Source organism: Mauremys mutica, chromosome 3 (genome assembly GCF_020497125.1).
Source record: "Mauremys mutica isolate MM-2020 ecotype Southern chromosome 3, ASM2049712v1, whole genome shotgun sequence".
Lineage (NCBI taxonomy): Eukaryota > Metazoa > Chordata > Testudines > Geoemydidae > Mauremys > Mauremys mutica.
In genome coordinates, this window is record NC_059074.1 from 166,970,593 (window position 1) to 166,985,412 (window position 14,820).

Here is a 14,820-nt window from a genome sequence, read left to right on the forward strand (position 1 = left end):
CGGGAGTATGAGCCTAGCTGAGTCCGCACGTGTGCAGCTGGTGACAGCGCATGCGTCCGCAGACGCGGTGGCGGGAACGTGTCTGTGCGTGCGCACCCTGTAACCCAGTCGGTGGTGTGGTGACTCGCGCATGCGCAACTGCACAAGACGGTTCAGGGCGCTGGTAGCCGCGTACTGAGTTTATGCGCCGTGCTGCACGCTACTAGCGGGGAGCGCTATGGCCGCCGGCGCTAAGTCCTTCCTGGCGGACGCGGGCTACGGCGAGCAAGAGCTGGACGCGAACTCCGCCCTCATGGAGCTGGACAAAGGTAGGGGGAAGCCGCCTACGGCCCTGCTGTGGCAGCGCACGGCGCATGCGCGGCACGGACTGGAAGCCCCGCCTCATTGTGCCGCCCCCGCGTAGAACGTACGGGACCGCTGGGCGCCTGGCGGGAATTCTGGCCCGTGTGGGTTCTCCTGCCGTTCCCGCCCCTCCCCCCCGGCGTCGCGCTGTGCACCCTCCGGCCCGACTAACCGCTGTCCCCTGCGCGTCCGCTCCCCGCGTGCCAGTGCCCGGGGTTGGGCTTTATTTCAGTTAGATCGGTCTGTGTAGCTGTGTGGTCACAGAAACGGGCCTTGGGCTGATAGCAGAAGGTGGCTTGTGGTGGCCCTTAGTTCCTGCCGAAGTTCATGGCGCTGTCTTGTTGGGCCAGCCCTTGAGCAATCGCTGTGTCCGGCACGGATGAGCTTTACCCCGTATTGTGCCAGGGAAGGGAAGTTGTTAACCACAGTCTTCATCCCAGAGCTTTGGTTGATCTCACAGGGCAGGTCTACACTAAAAACACTGCATCAGCACGGCTGCAGATGCTCCAAGGTGAGGGGAGAGCTCTCACCTCCTCAAAGTTAATCCTCCTTTGCAAGAGGCAGTAGCTATGTTGGTGATGAGGTTGGCATAACTACGTGGCTCTGGGGTGTGAATTGTTCACATCCCCTGAATGACATGGGTATATCAAAGTAATTCTGGAGTGGAGACCTGCCCTTAGATACCTTGTGTCTAGATCACGGGTAATCAATATATTTTTCATAAAGGTCCAGATTCTTGGCCAAGGTCCAGACTCCAGAGAAGAAAATATAAAAAATAAGTAAATAAAAAGACTTTGCTGTCTGTTCAAAAGCTTCTAGTGGTGTGGATTTGGTGCATGATCAGCCTATTGCGTACCTGTGTGGGGAGTGGAGGACAGGTCTGATTTGTTTGTGGCAGCCAGTGTTGCTGAGGAAACATGCTGCAGCATTCTTGTACCAGTTGGAATTTCCTAAGCACTGAAGGTTTCACATCCATCTATGTTGCATTGCTGTAGTCCAACGAAGAGGTGATGAAGGCATTAATAACTGAGGCCAGGTTATCTTTGCCAGGATGTGACAGAATCTTCTAACCAACTGGAAATGATAGAAAGTGTTCTTGGATGCTGATATATATGAGAGCTTAGTGTTGGTGATGAATCCAGGAGCACTTCTGAACTATGGACTGAATAGAATTATTTGTTTTGAAAAAAATAATGTGAAGAACTTGTCAAGTACAACATGACCTAAACTGGTTGTAGCCTTCTCACGCTACAGCAGTATACATGTTTAATAACTGTTAACTAAAGCGAATGTGGACTGTAGTCTGTAGAAGAACTGATGGGGATGCCAGGGCCTGGAATTTGCAAGATTGTGCTCGCTCTGTTGTCCTTATTCTGTGTATCTAATGCCTCAGTGATATTTGTCAAGCATATTCCTGAACTGACTTCTGTAGTACCAAAAAGGAAACAAAAAGTACAGTTAGTGACTACTCTCACAACTTTTAAATAGTGTTAATTATGAGTATATTTGTATTTTGCTTGAAAACTATCCTGCTCACTAGTTAATGATGGAAGACAGTTTTCAATAGATAAGGACCAAAAGAGACATTAAACAGTGCATAAAAGTATTGAAAATGTCAGTTTTTTAAATATCCTCTGCGGAAAGAACATTTAACTTCCTGTACACTTTCAGAAAACTCAAAATAACCCCGAGAGTTTACCTATTTCAATGTATATATGTTTTATCCTATCCAAGACCCTGATCCTACACACTTAAGCATGTGTGTCACTTTGCTCATGTGAGTGGTCCTGTAGTCTTCAATGGGACTACTCATGTGAGTAAAGTTAAATGTGTGTTTGTGTGTTTTCACGATCAGGGCCAAGAGTAATAGATGTTCTCAATATTCATATACATGTCCAATCCTTTCTAAAATATCCAGCTAAGCTTTTTGCCTCAATGGTATCTTGTGGCAATGGGTTCTGTGGGTTCACTGCATTGTGCATGTGTGGGGAGTTTTTCTTTTTTATCAGTTGCAGATTTGTTACCTTTCAATTTCATTAACTTTCCCCTTGAGTTTTACTTGAGAGGGTAAATAGCCCAATTTACCTTGTATATTAGATTTCAGTCATGCTCCATCTTATTTCCACTCTAGATAATCTCAAGTTTTTCAGTCTTTCTTCAGAGAAAACCATAGCTATACTGCTAGAAAATAATTATTGTTGTTGTTTTTCAAATAGGCCTCAGGTCTGGAAAACTTGGGGAGCAATGTGAAGCTGTTGTCCGTTTTCCCAGGCTCTTTCAGAAATATCCATTCCCCATTCTCATTAATTCTGCATTCTTAAAACTGGCTGACGTTTTCAGAGTTGGGTAAGTATTGTACTGCTTCACATTCCTGATCCTCAGGTAATTATTTTCTCTGATCCATGTTCCTTCAAAGCCTAGATAATCTTCCTGCTTTCCCTACTTCACAGCTGCTATCCTGTCTAAGGAGTGTTGGATGGACTCTGTTTTGAGCCAGCTGACATCATCCTTGGTGGTTTGGAGTGGTAATGAACAATTGAAGGCATTGTCATTCTGTCCTTCTAAAGCCTTGTTGGCAGTGGGAATTTAACCCCTATTACAACCATTGTCGATCAGCCAGCAATGTAGATGCACTGCTGCAAACCTCTAACATCAACAGGTTCAGAGATCTTGCATAGAAGAGTAAAACACATCAGTTCTCTACAGTAACTCCTCACTTAACGTTGTAGTTATGTTCCTGAAAAATGCAACTTTTAAGCAAAACAATGTTAAGCAAATCCAATTTCCCCATAAGAATTAATGTAAATGAGGGGGTTAGGTTCCAGGGAAATTTTTTTCAGCAGACTAAATATATTTTCTTTCTCTCTCTCTCTCTCTCTCTTATATATATAAATACACACACAGAGAGAGTATACGTTTTAAACAAACAATTTAATACTGGTACACAGTGGTGATGAATGTGAAGCTTGGTTGAGGTAAAGGAGTCAGAGGGTTGGATATTTCCCTTAGGGTATGGCTACACTGGCGAGTTGCAGTGCTGGAAAGCCTCCACCAGCGCTGCAATTAGTAAGTGGCCACACCTGCAGGGCACTTCCAGCGCTGCAACTCCCTGGCTGCAGCGCTGGCCGTACACCTCACTCAGCATGGGGAATAAGGATTCCAGCGCTGGTGCTGCAGCGCTGGTCATCAAGTGTGGCCACACACCAGCGCTGTGATTGGCCTCCAGGGTATAAGGATGTATCCCAGAATGCTTTTATAAATTACTCTCTTTGTTTTGTTATGCAGCCTCTCTTTGTTTTGTTATGAACGAGCTCCGATCTAAAAAACAAACAAAGCTCCTGTTTGCTGTGATCATCTGTACCGGGCTGTAAACAATCAAATGAGAGGCAGGCAGGGAGCGAATGAAACAGCGGGGAGTCATGTTGGCTGCAGGTTGTTTGCAATTAAGAGTTAAGACTAAGGGGTCGGAAACATGTTCTGATTTTTCAAGGCAGGAAGCTAAACACACAGTGTTGGCTCCAAAAATCCCCCCTCTCTCTCCCCCCGCTCCCTGTCACACTAGACCCCACTCCACCCCCCTCTTTTGAAAAGCATGTTGCGGCCACTTGAACGCTGGGATAGCTGCCCATAATGCATCACTCCCAACAGCGCTGCAAATGTGGCCACACACCAGCGCTGGTAGCTGTGAGTGTGGCCACACACCAGCGCTGGCCCTGCACAGCTGGATGACCAGCGCTGCAAACTCAGCACTGCAAACCGTAAGTGTAGCCATACCCTTACTGCTAAATAATGAACTAGCAATTGGCTAGTTAACCTCAAGGGTTAACTCTCTAAGGCTATGGCTACACTTGCACTTCAAAGCGCTGCCGTGGCAGCGCTTTGAAGCGCTAAGTGTAGTCAAAGCGCCAGCGCTGGGAGAGAGCTCTCCCAGCGCTGTCCGTACTCCACCTCCCTGTTGGGAATAACATACAGCGCTGGGAGCCGCGCTCCCAGCGCTGGGGCTTTGACCACACTGGCGCTTTGCAGCGCCGCAATTTGCAGCGCTGGAGAGGGTGTTTTTTCACACCGTGCTGCAGCACTGCAAATTTGCAAGTGTAGCCATGGCCTGACTCTGCAAGGCAGCAGGAATGGAGGGAGATATGTGCATTTCCCTTAAGTACACTGCCTTGTTAATTAGATCAGCTTGCTGAAACTGCAACTCTGATGTGTCCCCCCTGCTCTATGGAAGATAGGGTAAGCGGGGTGCAGGAGCAGGGGGAGGGAGACACCCTGACATTAGCTCCCTTCTTCCTTCCCTCTCCCCCCCGGCACAGCAAGCAGGAGTCTCAGGGAGCAGAGGCAGAGGGCAGGAGCAGAACATGGCAGTGGGGGGAGGGACGCAGCTGAACTGCAGGCAGCTGCTGCACAGGGAACTTAGGGGAGCGGGGAGCTGATAGGGGGCTGCCGGCCCACCCTGGTTCCAAGCCCCCACAGCTCGGTCCAATGGGCTGCTCTTCCTGCAAGCAGTAGACAAAGCAGGCAGCTGCCAAATGAGGTTGGAAGGGAGCATTGCACAACTTCAAACAACCATGTTCCCTAATTGATCAGCAATGAAACAACATTATTTGTGATGTAAATAATGAAAGTCTGAGCTGTAGCTGTTCCAAATGAGGAGTTCCCATTGAAGTATGTGACAGAATTGGGGCTGCTCTGTAACTTATGAATATTGTATATTGACCTGGTTGTTGGGATATTTACTATATGAATATATTGGTTTAGTTTAACAGGGGGCTCTAGGGAAAAAACAAGCAGGAAGGAAACTGAGTGGCTTATCTTGAGCCAAACACTTGAGAGTTGTTTAAATAGGTAATGCTATTACTGGAAAAGGCTTGCGTACAACAGCCATCAACAGGACTGTAGCAATTTGAAAAAGGACACACTCTTGAGAGGTGGGAGTGGTTTGGTGAGAGAGACAGACATGAGGATCATGCTGGGACATCTGAAGGAGCTAGGCCTGCCTAGGTCATTATCACAGAATGATAGGGCTTAGGTGGAATAGACATGCATGTAGACTTAGTTTTGAAATCCTTTTTCTCTAAATTATTTGTTTCCACTGTTAAAATAAACAGTATGTCGTGTGATCACCACAGCTCCCCAAGGGAAGAACTGCAGTGCTGGACCTAATCAAACCTGCAGGGTAATTGATACACACAGTATTGTGGCCAAGGGTTCAGTCTTAGTGGAAGAATTGCAGAATTCCAGCCCGGGATAGATACAGGCATGAGTCCTGATGCATGAGGTGTAGTACATTCAAAGACCACAAAGGGGCAGAGGTGCAGCTAGCCCTGTACTTGTGGTAAGGTCAGTGGGTGTGTTCTGGGTACAGAGCAGCTGCAGGATACAGTCCTTAAGTGTGGGTGTATATGGCAAACATAGGTCCCACTGACACCTGCATCCATTTAGACCTCATTGCAGTACTACTACTCCCAATATATTTAGTGTCAAGACTGCCATTAACTTCAGTAGGAAAAGGATTGAGCCCAAAACGTATACTAATCCTAGTAGAAAACAACTGTAAAATAGGGTGTTTTGTAGTGGTCTGTAAATTTAATTTAAATCAGTTATAATCATTCTGATTCTCAGCCTGCTTGTGAATTTCCATTACACAGAAGTAAGTGTGTGTGTGTATATATCTTCCAATAGAAACAACTTCTTGAGGCTGTGTGTCCTGAAAGTTACTCAGCAGAGTGAAAAGCACTTAGAGAAGATCCTGAATGTGGATGAGTTTGTGAAAAGAGTTTTCTCTGTAATTCATAGCAATGATCCAGTTGCCCGAGCAATCACACTGAGGTATGTCTTTCTAATTTAAAACTACTTATCGCAAGTTTTTATGTAACAGCTGTTTAGTTAGAAAAGTAAATGTTCATCAGTTCTTTGGAGTCTTTAAAAACTGGAATTAATTCTGCAACATTAAGGATGAAAAGCAGGCAGTTTCTTCTTATCGAAAGTACAAGACAGCTGTTTTAAAGGGAATAAGGTAACACATTTGTGACCAGAATAAGGAGGATACTAGATATCCATTTGACATAGTCAGAGTTGCGTAGATGTATCAGAGAGCAAAACTGCATCTTGTATATGCAGTATTGGTGGGTTGCATGTACAGGTACCTTAACTTGTGTTTTCTACCTCCTGGAGTGTATAAAACGTGTATGTTATGTTAAAACACTTGCATTTGATATATTGAGATCACAAACTGCATAAATTTCCAGTATGGTTCCACTACTGCTTGTACAAAACTGGAATAATTTGTTGACTTGTATACAAAATTAAATTTTGTAATATCTGACTTATTTTCACCATTTCTACTGATCATTTTAGATTTTTTTCCTCTACGTCTACCTTTGAAACTTTCTGCCCATTGTCCTAATGATATGTGAACTTGGAGGAAGTTCCCCTGCATTATCCAAGTAGTGCACAAGGTGTAAACTCCTAGGAAAGCCACTGAGAAATGCACAGTCAAAACTTGTGTAATTTTAATAATGTTAGAGGTAACAGACTGGATTCACACAAACCATCATGGAGTAAATTGCGCCTCCTTGGATAGCTTGGGTGATCTGCCAAGGGTGGGAGACCTCACCCTGAAAGAGGACTTGTGGTTCCACTGCTTTCCTCCCTTAAATTTTCTGGAACTTTAATTGAGCCCTGTTGGTGTAGGCGTCTCAGTTGATGTCTTGGATCAGCACAAGTCATGATCACATCTTGATAAATTAATTATAATTGCTTGCTGGTTCAGCAATTAAAAAAAAAATCTACAGTTGGTTGGTTTTGTCCTCAGTAAGCAGTTATGAGGAGAAGGAAGGCACAGAGTTTTGTGCTAGGTAGGAAGCTTTTGACGATATATTATATATGTCTGAGCTTTCTTAAAGGAATTACTACAGATCTAATTCCTATCTTCATAGTTGATTTTTCACTCTGGTTCACATTTCCCTACACACTGAATTAGCTGTTTTCTGATGCTGCTGTGATTTATTTCTGTAGGATGTTGGGGAGTATGGCATCCATAATCCCAGAAAGGAAGAATGCACATCACAGTATTCGCCAGAGCCTGGATTCCCATGATAATGTTGAGGTCGAAGCTGCTATATTTGCTGCTGCTAACTTTTCTGCACAGTCAAAGTAAGCTGTAAATTCTTCTGTGTTCTTATTTGTATTTTAAGGAGTGGAAGCGCTATTAATACAGTAGGACTCTTCATTGTCCTTCAGTAAATCTAGGATCAACTTCTACAGTACTTGCCATGCCATATGTAGGGAGATACAAAAGAGATCTGTACCATTTATAATGTACAGCATGAATGTTGCAGGAAACTTGAAATCATATTTAAAACCACTCCCAGCAGGGGCATTTTAATCTCATTGAAATTTGCTTGTATTGTTTTTTAAAGCAATGAGGAGAAGTTAAGGAATATAAGGGGGAAAAACTTTAATTAAATGAATGTCAACTTAAAAAAAAATCACATATCTAAATTTTTCCTTTTTAAATGTAATCCCTAAGATTTCTGTAATTAAAAGAGATTCAAGGGGATTTTTTTTCCATTTTTTTACTCTGTACTTTAGACAGTATTTTGCTTCATTTTTCCTTTATAGTCAGTTACCCTTGTTTTTTTCTGAGTTCTTTCACTGAGGTGAAGATTTAAAAGATCCCCCTCAAAAAAGAGAGATTATAAAATGGCAAGAAGTGGCAAGGGGACTCTGTGGCAGATACAGTGTCTGAAACTACTTTCAACTTTTTAAATATTTTCTTTTGTGTATTTCAAGTTGGTGGTGGTACTCTAAATTTCCTACAGCCTACTCTTAAAATGTTAAGAATGTCAGGAAAGTGAGTGAATCTGGCAATTACAATTGGACTTTTAAGTGAAAAAAATTCAGCGGACTCCATTTAAGATGGGTGTCAATGTGTTTCCAAACCAAACTGCCATTTTATACAGTTCCTGCAAGCACTAATGGTGAACTGTATAGGTTGTGGGGTTTCATTAAAAGAATCCTCAAAACCATCTTGTGCAATTTTAAGAGGAAAATATTCTATAGCATTACATTACCTGTGTTTTAACAAAACCTGAGTCAATTTCCACCTCCCGGGAGTCTACACTGCAGACTCCGATTTCTTTGGTGTGTGTGTGTGGGGGGGGGAAACTAAGTGACAATAAACTGTCCTAAACAAAGGTTTGAACGAACCATCCCTTCTGTTTATGGAGAGTTTCATAAAAATCACAGTAATCTTAGTAGCTCATTTTAATAGAGCATGTGCCTAAAACTCCTTTATCCTGCAGGTTCAGTAATCAACCCCATTAACCTATTTTTTTTTTAAATCAATTGTCTATTACACCTGGAGCACCCTATATTTTGTTCTATGAATAAAGACTGGGGTCAAATAAAACTTCTTGCTGTTGTTCAAATAGCATTACACAAGGGTAGGGAAAGCTTTTGGTTGTACCAGTCTTTCCCTAGAAATTAAGTCTCTACAAAAGAGCACTTGTAGCAAATAACATTGTTTAACACATAATATAGTGATTTTAAAAGAATGTTAGCATTGGAGCAAATGTTCCTACTTGTGTTGGTGCGGATAAAGATGGGCAAGAGACTCAATTCTGTAGTTAGGCCAAGTATTAGACTTGGTAGATCTATAATCTCTGTTTGAAAGTCTAGATTGATGGAAACTATGCAACAAGTGGCTAAATGTACTATTCTGTGATGTTGACTAGTAGCAGCAAATTTCAGTCAAGCAAACAAATGTGTCTTTCTGGATTTGCAAAATTACTCTTAAATCTTGAAGTTCATAAGCATAATTCTGCTTTTTATAGTCCCTCTTAGTTTTCTTATTAAACCATAAGAGTCACAATTTTAAGTTCAGTTTTGTCTTTTCTCTTCACAGGGATTTTGCTGGAGGAATCTGTAACAAAATCAGTGAAATGATTCAGGGTATGTAGGTGTATTGAATACTGGGAAGAAAATGAAAAGGTTTTTTTAATTTTAGTATTGTTCCTCCTAATGTTTAAATGTTGCAGAATCCATTGCTCCCTCATCCCTACGCTTCCCTGAAACATTCCAGTTGCGTGAAGTTAAGTGAGCTAATGATTGATGCAGGGCAGGGCTCTGGACTACAGCTTGAATGTGAATGTCCAAAGCATGTTCTAATGTATTTGGTAAACTGAATCCGTGTGTGGTATAGCATGTCCAAATACTATGTAATGTGGGTTTTTATGTTGACTTAGAATCTCTAGGTTTCTCTCTTTGCATCTATTCTCTGACAAGGCTGCTCTTGTCTTGAGCCTTTTGCAGTGACTTAAATATTATAACAACGGTGGTCTCTTTTCCTTTATTATAATTGGAATAATGTAATTTAATTTGAAGGGCGACTATTAATATAATTGAGGCACATCCGAAGGAGGAGTAATTGGTTCCCAGCCACTTTACCCATCCATTCTTAAGCCCGTTCTGATTGAGGAAGGCTGGGTCCCCGTCTCCTTGGAGACTGACAGTACTGCTCTTTAATGGGTTGGTGGAGTCTGTTTAGTACTGAGAGACCGGCTGTTTCAGGAATTTAGCTGCTGCTTCCCACTACTGGCCTTTACTTTGACTTTCTGTGCTTTTGTCTCTGTCACCAGTGTCATTTAAATGTAGTATTTGAAAAGTTCAGGGTTCATTGAGAACTGCTCTGGCACCTGAATACCTCTTTCCATGCACTAGGCTTAGCCACGCCAGTGGACTTGAAGCTGAAGTTGATCCCCATACTACAGCACATGCACCATGATGCCAGCCTGGCCTCTAGCTCCCGTCAGCTTCTCCAGCAGCTGGTAACATCCTATCCTTCCACCAAGATGGTCATTGTTACTCTCCACACCTTTACCTTGCTTGCTGCTTCTTCTTTGGTGGACATACCCAAACAGGTAACACTTAATTGCTCTAAAGGTAATCCCTTATTTGAAAATGCAAAACAGCTTAAACAGGTCAGTTCCTTTCTGATGGCAAAGATAGTTAAATCGTAGTCTGTGTTCTGTCCTACTATGCCCCTGCTGATGAGAAGTATCCTAGAAACTGCCATATAATTTTTTTTGTCTCTTCAACCCCCTCCAAAAAACCTCTTCCTTAAAAGGGGCAATAACATCTGATACCCTGCTTCTCTTGGCGCTCTTATGTCTTTCTGCTTGTCTGCAGGCCCCTGCTTCTCACCCTATTGCCTTCTCTGATTGGGTTTGGGGGAAGGAGAGGATCCCAACTAATCTTTTATCTGCAGACTAGAAAAATGAATGTACATCTAGAATCTTGTATGTAAGGAGTCTCAAAGGCACTTGAACCCACTGATGTAAATTACAAATATCAGTCAAGACATGGAACTATAGTGACACTCTCAGCTTAAAGGAGGAACATTTTCCTCTTATGTAGTTGTAACTCTGTGGGCCCAGACAGGTGATGAGCACACAGTAAATCCATACATAAATGAAATGTGGTATTGAATTAACTCATTCTTCTTTGAAAAACAAAACATGAAAATCTGATGGTCTTCTCTTGTAGCCACATTAGACCACAAGATCTACCACTGGTAGCCTTTATCCTAATGGAACAACTCTGTCTGAGGTTGCTTGTAACTGCTACTCCTGTTCAGAAGACACTGTTGATATTAGATATAGACAACGTGAAACACAATAGGATACCTGGCGTGCTCCATTTTTATGGCAATATGTAGACTGCTCTCCCAGCTCTTGGGTGTTAGCGGTATTGCTGTCTGAGCTCTGAGCAGTCCTGAAGGCTTTGAATATACATGTGCATACAGTTATCTTGTGAGCCTTTTATGAAAGGATTTCTCTATTGTAACTTATACTTTTAAAAAAAAAAAAAACAACTAATTTAACTACAGAATCCTGCTTAATATTTTAAACATTTATTGTTGCAGATTCAGCTTTTGCTGCAATACTTGAAAAATGACCCAAGGAAAGCTGTGAAAAGACTTGCTATCCAAGATCTAAAGTTGTTGGCAAACAAAACCCCACATACATGGAGCAGAGAAAACATTCAGGTTTGCAACCATTAAGAAACATTTTTATTGTAAAATTTTTCAACTAAATGCAGTATAGAAGCGTAGATGAGAGGTCACTGTTAAACATGGAAAACTAAGCATGTCCATATTAAGAAGAAATTTTAGAGTTAAAAGCAGCAGCAGTGCTCTTTTTAAGCAATTCTTGCCTTATGACAGGCTTTGCAAGACAAACTCACATCAAGCTTCTCTCAGCAACACTAAGCAGTTTCATATTGGGCTCATATTAATGAGTTAGATGTCAGAGTGGGGTGTTCTGCTACCTCAGATTAATGAACTTGTCAGTCTAGCAAGAAAACCAAGTAATTTCTCATTATAAACATGCCTACTGCATTTTGAGTTTTTCTTAATTTTAATCAGCCTCAGCTGTCCACTAATGGCTGCCTGACAGATTAGCTTAATTGAAAAAGAAACCTTGGTTTGTGCACTGGCCGTATTAATACATAATTTGAGTTACCCTCCCATACCCCAGTTAAAATGCTTGGGCCACTACATTTAAAATAGATTTTTTTTTTAAAGTATAAAATATAATACTTTACAAGCCAGCACAGAAAAGGCTGTACTACCAATGCAGGTGGGAATTGATGGGAAAACTTCATGAGATGGACATTGCATAGTTTTTCTCGGCCTACCTGGCAGGGGTGAGTACTTAGACATGTGAAGAGACCACTTGAAGAGGAGGTCTCGAATATAGCTAGATTTCTCTCTATATACAGTTTTAAACATCAGCAGTGGCAGCTTATAAAATTAATTAGGGCTGTCAAACGATTAAAAAAATTGTGATTAATTCCAGTTTTAAGCACACTGTTAAACACTAATAGAATATCAGTTTAAACTTATTTTTTGATGTTTTCTACATTTTTCAAATATGTTGATTTCAATTACAACACAGAATACAAAGTGTACAGTGCTCACTTTATTTTTTTTATTACAAATTGTAGCAGTGTGAAACTCACCCCTGCTTGGCACCTCCTGCTGGTTTCCTGGGAATTAGCTCTTCTTCCAGCTCTGGAGCACCCTCTGTAGGCCGGTGTCCCACTTGCCGCTGGCCCCCGTGTCCCTCCCAGAGCCCGGTGCCCTTTACCCAGGGGTTCTGCCCACTGCAGCAACCCCCAATCTGGGTTTCCCCACTCAGGGAACCCCCAACCCCCATCCCCACTTCGCCTCAGTATATGGCTACTGCCAGTCACCATCTAACCCAGGGGTTCTCAAACTGGGGGTCGGGACCCCTCAGGGGGTCACGAGGCGTCAACCTCCACCCCAAACCCTGCTTTGTCTCCAGCATTATGATAGTGTTAAATATATTTGTGTTGGTTTTTTTTAATTTATAAGGAGGGGCGGGTCACACTCAGAGGCTTGCTATGTGAAAGGGGTCACCAGAAAAAATGTTTGAGAGCCACTGATCTAGCCCCCTCTCACTGGGGCAGACTGTAGCGTACACGCCATTCATCACTGGCAAAGCGGGGTTTGGACCTGTAGCCTGGGGTAGGCGAAGGCAGCCCCTCTGTAGCCCCAGTACCTGTCCTGGCCTTTATCAAGGCCTGCAGCCTGGGGGTTCTCCAGGCTGGAGCTCCCTAGCTCCCCATGCCTTTCTCCAGCCCTGCTTCGCTCCAGGTACCTTTCTCAGGTCCTAGGCAGCCAGGCCCTTCTCTTCAAGAGTTAGAGGGAGAGTGTTTGAGCTCCTGGCTCCCAGTCTCTTATAAGGCCAGCTGTGGCTATTTCCTCAATCAGCTGAGTCAGGCTGCTTTCCCCAGCAGCAGCCCTCCAAGGCAGGAGCTGGTGACCACCCCACTACACAAATATTTGCACTGTAAAAAAGAAACTAAAGATAGTATTTTTCAATTCACCTCATACAACTACTGTATTAATACTAATCCAAAAATATCTAGTACTCATCCACAAATATAATAATTTCAACTGGTATTCTATTAGTGTTTAACAGTGCGATTAAAACTGTGATTCTTTTTTTTTTAATTGAGTTCATTTATTTTGAGTTAATTGCAATTAATTGACAGGCATAAAATTGTGTTCTCTCCTTAGCTGAGAGATCACAGACAGACCTGTGGTAGGACTGCAAACTCATCAGGGCAAGGAGTGCTAAGACCAATGGGATTGGGACCTCCAGAAGCTACCATAACACAAATAGATAACAAAGAAAAGTCAGAATGTTTATCATCAACAAGCTTGGAATCTTTATTCTTTATTTTCCACTGGATAATTTTTCTCTTCTTACAAAAAAGTGTTGTTTTTAATAGTGGTGTTGCAGGAGGTGACACTTGAAACGCTGTTTACAGACAATTCTCCTTGAAACAAGGACCTTCACGGATTGTAATAAGTTGAATATTATATGCACCATGTGCGCAATGGTGGATAATTTTGTCTCCATATTCTACAGAGGTTTTATTATTGGGAAATGTCAGGTGAAAAGTAGTGATCATTTTACAAACATATTTTATTGATTGTATAATAACTTGTGAAAGCCAGTGTCACTTTGAGGACAAGACTTGTACCCAGTCTATTAAAATTGCTTTAGGACAGTGGCAAGTGAGGAAATATATTTGCAAGATCTGAATTTGGTGTTGGTAGATTTTTTTTCCTATACAGTTTTACTTGTATTAAAATTTAACTACAAAGTTTAAAAAAAAAAGAGCAAACATTTATGAAAAGGGTGAGTTTGTAGGATTTTTTCCTCTCCATATTCTTTTCTCTTTTGGTTTTTAGGCACTCTGTGAATGTGCTCTTCAAACTCCTTATGACAGCTTGAAACTAGGCATGCTATCTGTCCTTTCCACGCTGTCAGGAACTATTGCCATCAAACAGTACTTCAGCGTAGCTCCAGGTAAGAAGAGTAGATTAGATCAGCCAAATTTAGGCACTTTTTTGTAGGGGTTTAGTAAGTGTTTATCTTCAGCCACTTCAGTATTGTTGTTAATACCTTACATAACACTTCCCTGAAGGATCCTAAACCATGAACTTTAATCTACCCCCATTAAAGTCCATGCAAGCAAGCTTTTATATATAATATAAAAATTATAATTGTGGTGGTATGTAGTATATTAGAGCAGATCTCAGATATTCTATGCCAGGCTCTGGCTTCAATTTGCTGTGGGACTTCGGGTAAGTCATTTACTCCTGTGCCTCAGTGTCTCTGTTAGGCTAGGTAAATATTAATAGCCCCACTTTACTGTTGGTATTGTGAGGCTTAAATCATGTTTATCGGGTGCTTTGAGATCATAGGATGAAAAAATCCATAGATGTGCAAAATGCTTGAGAGAGAATGAATACATGGAGCGATGTAGTTTAGGCTTTATTGGCATGAGACTGGGACAGTTGTATTATCCAGGAGAGGCAAAGCCACTGGACAGTTACGTGGGGATGATGTACACGAGTGCCAGTAAAACCTTTCTTCG

The 14,820-nt window shown here is 42.1% G+C and overlaps 1 protein-coding gene across 2 annotated transcripts in view; it reads left to right on the top strand.

Annotated features, from left to right (window-relative positions):
- Positions 1-90: 90 nt before the first annotated feature.
- INTS7 (integrator complex subunit 7) overlaps positions 91-14,820 on the top strand; it is a 39,116-nt gene continuing 24,386 nt past the window's right edge. The window contains exons 1-8 of one of the 2 annotated variants that reach the window (XM_045010148.1): positions 91-308; positions 2,559-2,688; positions 6,025-6,171; positions 7,360-7,497; positions 9,251-9,297; positions 10,066-10,265; positions 11,270-11,392; positions 14,132-14,249. In XM_045010148.1, the coding sequence (XP_044866083.1) occupies positions 218-308; positions 2,559-2,688; positions 6,025-6,171; positions 7,360-7,497; positions 9,251-9,297; positions 10,066-10,265; positions 11,270-11,392; positions 14,132-14,249 (994 nt within the window). In that variant the 5' untranslated portion in view covers positions 91-217. Of the gene's footprint in view, positions 309-588; positions 854-2,558; positions 2,689-6,024; positions 6,172-7,359; positions 7,498-9,250; positions 9,298-10,065; positions 10,266-11,269; positions 11,393-14,131; positions 14,250-14,820 lie in introns of those variants that run through there. The other variant, XM_045010149.1, reaches the window with a different exon arrangement.